Source organism: Myotis brandtii, unplaced genomic scaffold (assembly GCF_000412655.1).
Source record: "Myotis brandtii unplaced genomic scaffold, ASM41265v1 scaffold35731, whole genome shotgun sequence".
Lineage (NCBI taxonomy): Eukaryota > Metazoa > Chordata > Mammalia > Chiroptera > Vespertilionidae > Myotis > Myotis brandtii.
The window spans coordinates 1-2,649 of record NW_005363744.1 but is presented as its reverse complement, the minus strand read 5'-3'; the positions used below and the strand labels follow the sequence as shown (position 1 = coordinate 2,649).

The window sequence follows — 2,649 nt, the reverse complement described above, 5'->3', positions numbered from 1 at the left end:
GATCCAAAAGTGAAGAACCCAGAACCACAGAAATTCACCTTTCGCGACCGGAACCAAAATGTATTGGTGCTGGTCTCTGGGACCCTCATAGCAGTTCCCCCCAAAAGCTACATATGCCCAGGTGACTTCAACTCTCTCTCTCTCTTTCTCTCTTGTTTTCTGTCCCCCAAGTCCTTCCAGCTGGGGCTCAGCTCAGGCTGTAGGACACCTCCAGCTCCAGCAGGGGGCAGGCAGTGGGTGGAGCATCCCCGGGGGCTGCTGGGAATGCAGTGTGGAGTGGAGGGTCTGAGGGCACAAGATCTGAGGGGCGTCTCTCTGGTCTGTGGGGGAGGAGGAGGCTTGCACCCGAGTGAAGGAGCCTGCAGCCCCACAGGCAGAAGGCTCATGCCTGCTCTGAGGACCACCCTGCTTTCTGTGACTTTTTTCCCAGAGACCTTCTACGTCTTAGCCTCTCCTCTGAGCTCAGCGGGTAACAAGGGAAACCCCGTTTTCCTGGCCGTCTCAGGAGGAAAGCTGTGTCTTTACTGTGAGATGGACAAGAAGAAAGGCCGGCCCACCCTCCTGCTGAAGGTGAGCGCTCATTCCCACCCAGCGTCCTGTCCTCTCAGCCACCCCAAAGGGGAAGGCCAGGCCAGCAGTGCCCCTCGCTCCCCGCTATGCCTCTCCCCTGGGCCAGGGCCACAGGGAAACCCGCCCCTCCACCTGCCCTCAGGAAACCGGCTAGAGAGCTGCTGGCCCTCCTTGGCTCTGAGCTCCAAGAGCCCACACTGAGGTTTCCCTGGGCAGAGGCTGTGCTGCTGACCACTCCCTTCTACCTCACAGAAGAAGGACATCTCCCAGCTGCCTACCTCAGACACAAAAGATTCGAAGGGCTTCACCTTCTACAGGAAGAAGAGGAGGTGCCGGAACACACTGGAGTCGGCGGCCCACCAGGGCTGGTTCATCAGCACCTGCCATGCGAATGAACCTGTCAGAATGACAGACAAGCCTGGGACACAGGAGCTCACCAACTTTACATTTGTGCCTGTCAGCAAAGCTCACACAAGCCCCAGTGAGGTCAGTGAGTAGGACACGAATCTGATGACTTTCTAGTTTTGCATTCAGCTGCTCAGAAAATAAAGAAATAATACCAGAAAATTAAATGCTTCACTTTAAGGAGATGGTAGGCCTTTACTGCTTCACACAGTCAGATTTTCATAATTTTTGTCATCTGCATTTTAAAGAACATTTCCAAGTAAGTTGCACTGAAAACCCACAAAAATTAAGCATGTGGTGAAAAAAATGTACTAGTATGCATTTTATGCATTTACTGCTAAATATTTTCATGTAGTCAATAAAGATCTGAGTATGTTACAAAATAAATGTGTCAGTCATATAAAAACAAACTATTAAAAACTAAGTTGCTGAAGGTACTAAGCCCCAAAGTTTACTTTAATGAATCAGCTAAATTTGATTTTGTCAAACTATTTTTTGCATTTACTTCACTATGAAATACCTTTGGTCATTAGATTTAGGCAGGTTATATTAGAAGTGGGTAATAAATATACATGTACATGTGCACTGAACTGCAAGGTAAATGTATTTCAAAGCGTGCACTGTAGTAAAAAAGAAGTTTCAAAAGCACGATTCCCTGGTTATGAAAGCGGTCCGCCCGTGGGAACCCACGGAGCTCAGCTCTGCAGCCCCAGGTGTGGGCTCCCGAGGCTGTCCCTCACACTCACTCAATGTCTCTCGGTGTCATGGCGCCCTCTGCTGGTGACAGAAGGCAGCGCTGACGGCTGCGCAGCTCCCCCAGGGACAGGTAGTAAAGGTCTCCGGATGCCCTGGCAGCTGGGCCCTCTCTGCAGCAGGACCCATGAGGACAGTTCTTTAAGGGGTTTGTGATGAGCCAAACTCTTTCATTTGTGAACCTAAGGTGAGCAAGGAGTGAGCAGCATCAGCTCATGACAGGTCTTGGGGTCTCACTACAGAGCTTTCGGGGTAGACAGTGTGGAGGGCTGTACTCAGGGGAGTGGCGTGAAGGAGAGGAAGGTGAACCGCCTGGAGCAGGGCGGACAGTTACGGGCGGGCAGGAATCCAGGTGATGTGTGCCCCCCAGGCCTCAGGTGGGGTGCCCTGTCTCTACCTGCCCTACACCTGTGAGACTGACCCTGTGGCCAGCTTCCAAGGTCTCTTAGTTGTGCTCAGGCCGCTGGAGATCAGAGAAAGGGAAGAGTTAGGTTAGTGTAGCCCCCTCGCTAGCTCCAGCCCTCTCCTACCCCGTCACAGCCCACCCCCTGCCCTTCCTGTCTGGAGGAGGTGATGGATTTCAGTGTGGCAGCTGGTCCTTCTCCATCTCCCAGGATTTCTCTGGACCAGCCTGCACTTTCACGCGCTCTCCCTCACACCCTGTGAGTGTGCCTCTGTCCCTAGCCAGGGCACATGCCTAAGAGCTTGCACTTTATTGCCTTAGCAATAGGGAGTCCTTGAAGGTTTTAGAGAACAGTGCAAGAGCAGATGAGCATTCTGGAAAACTCTGTCTGACTGAAGTGAGCAGGATGGCCTGAATCAGTGAGGGTTGGAGGCGAGTGAACCATTAACCGGCAGCAGGGGGAATCCAGGTGACACACAGTGGCCTGAGCCCCACAGCACCGGGTCTGGGGGTTAGGG

The 2,649-nt window shown here is 52.7% G+C and overlaps 1 protein-coding gene across 1 annotated transcript; it reads left to right on the top strand.

The window, feature by feature from the left end:
• Window positions 1-3: 3 nt before the first annotated feature.
• On the top strand, window positions 4-1,068 carry LOC106727073 (interleukin-37-like; the record flags this gene model as incomplete). Its single annotated transcript, XM_014544233.1, has 3 exons — window positions 4-121; window positions 431-570; window positions 823-1,068. Coding segments are annotated over 3 exons (504 nt in total), but the record flags the coding sequence as incomplete, so codon positions are not given.
• Window positions 1,069-2,649: the final 1,581 nt, after the last annotated feature.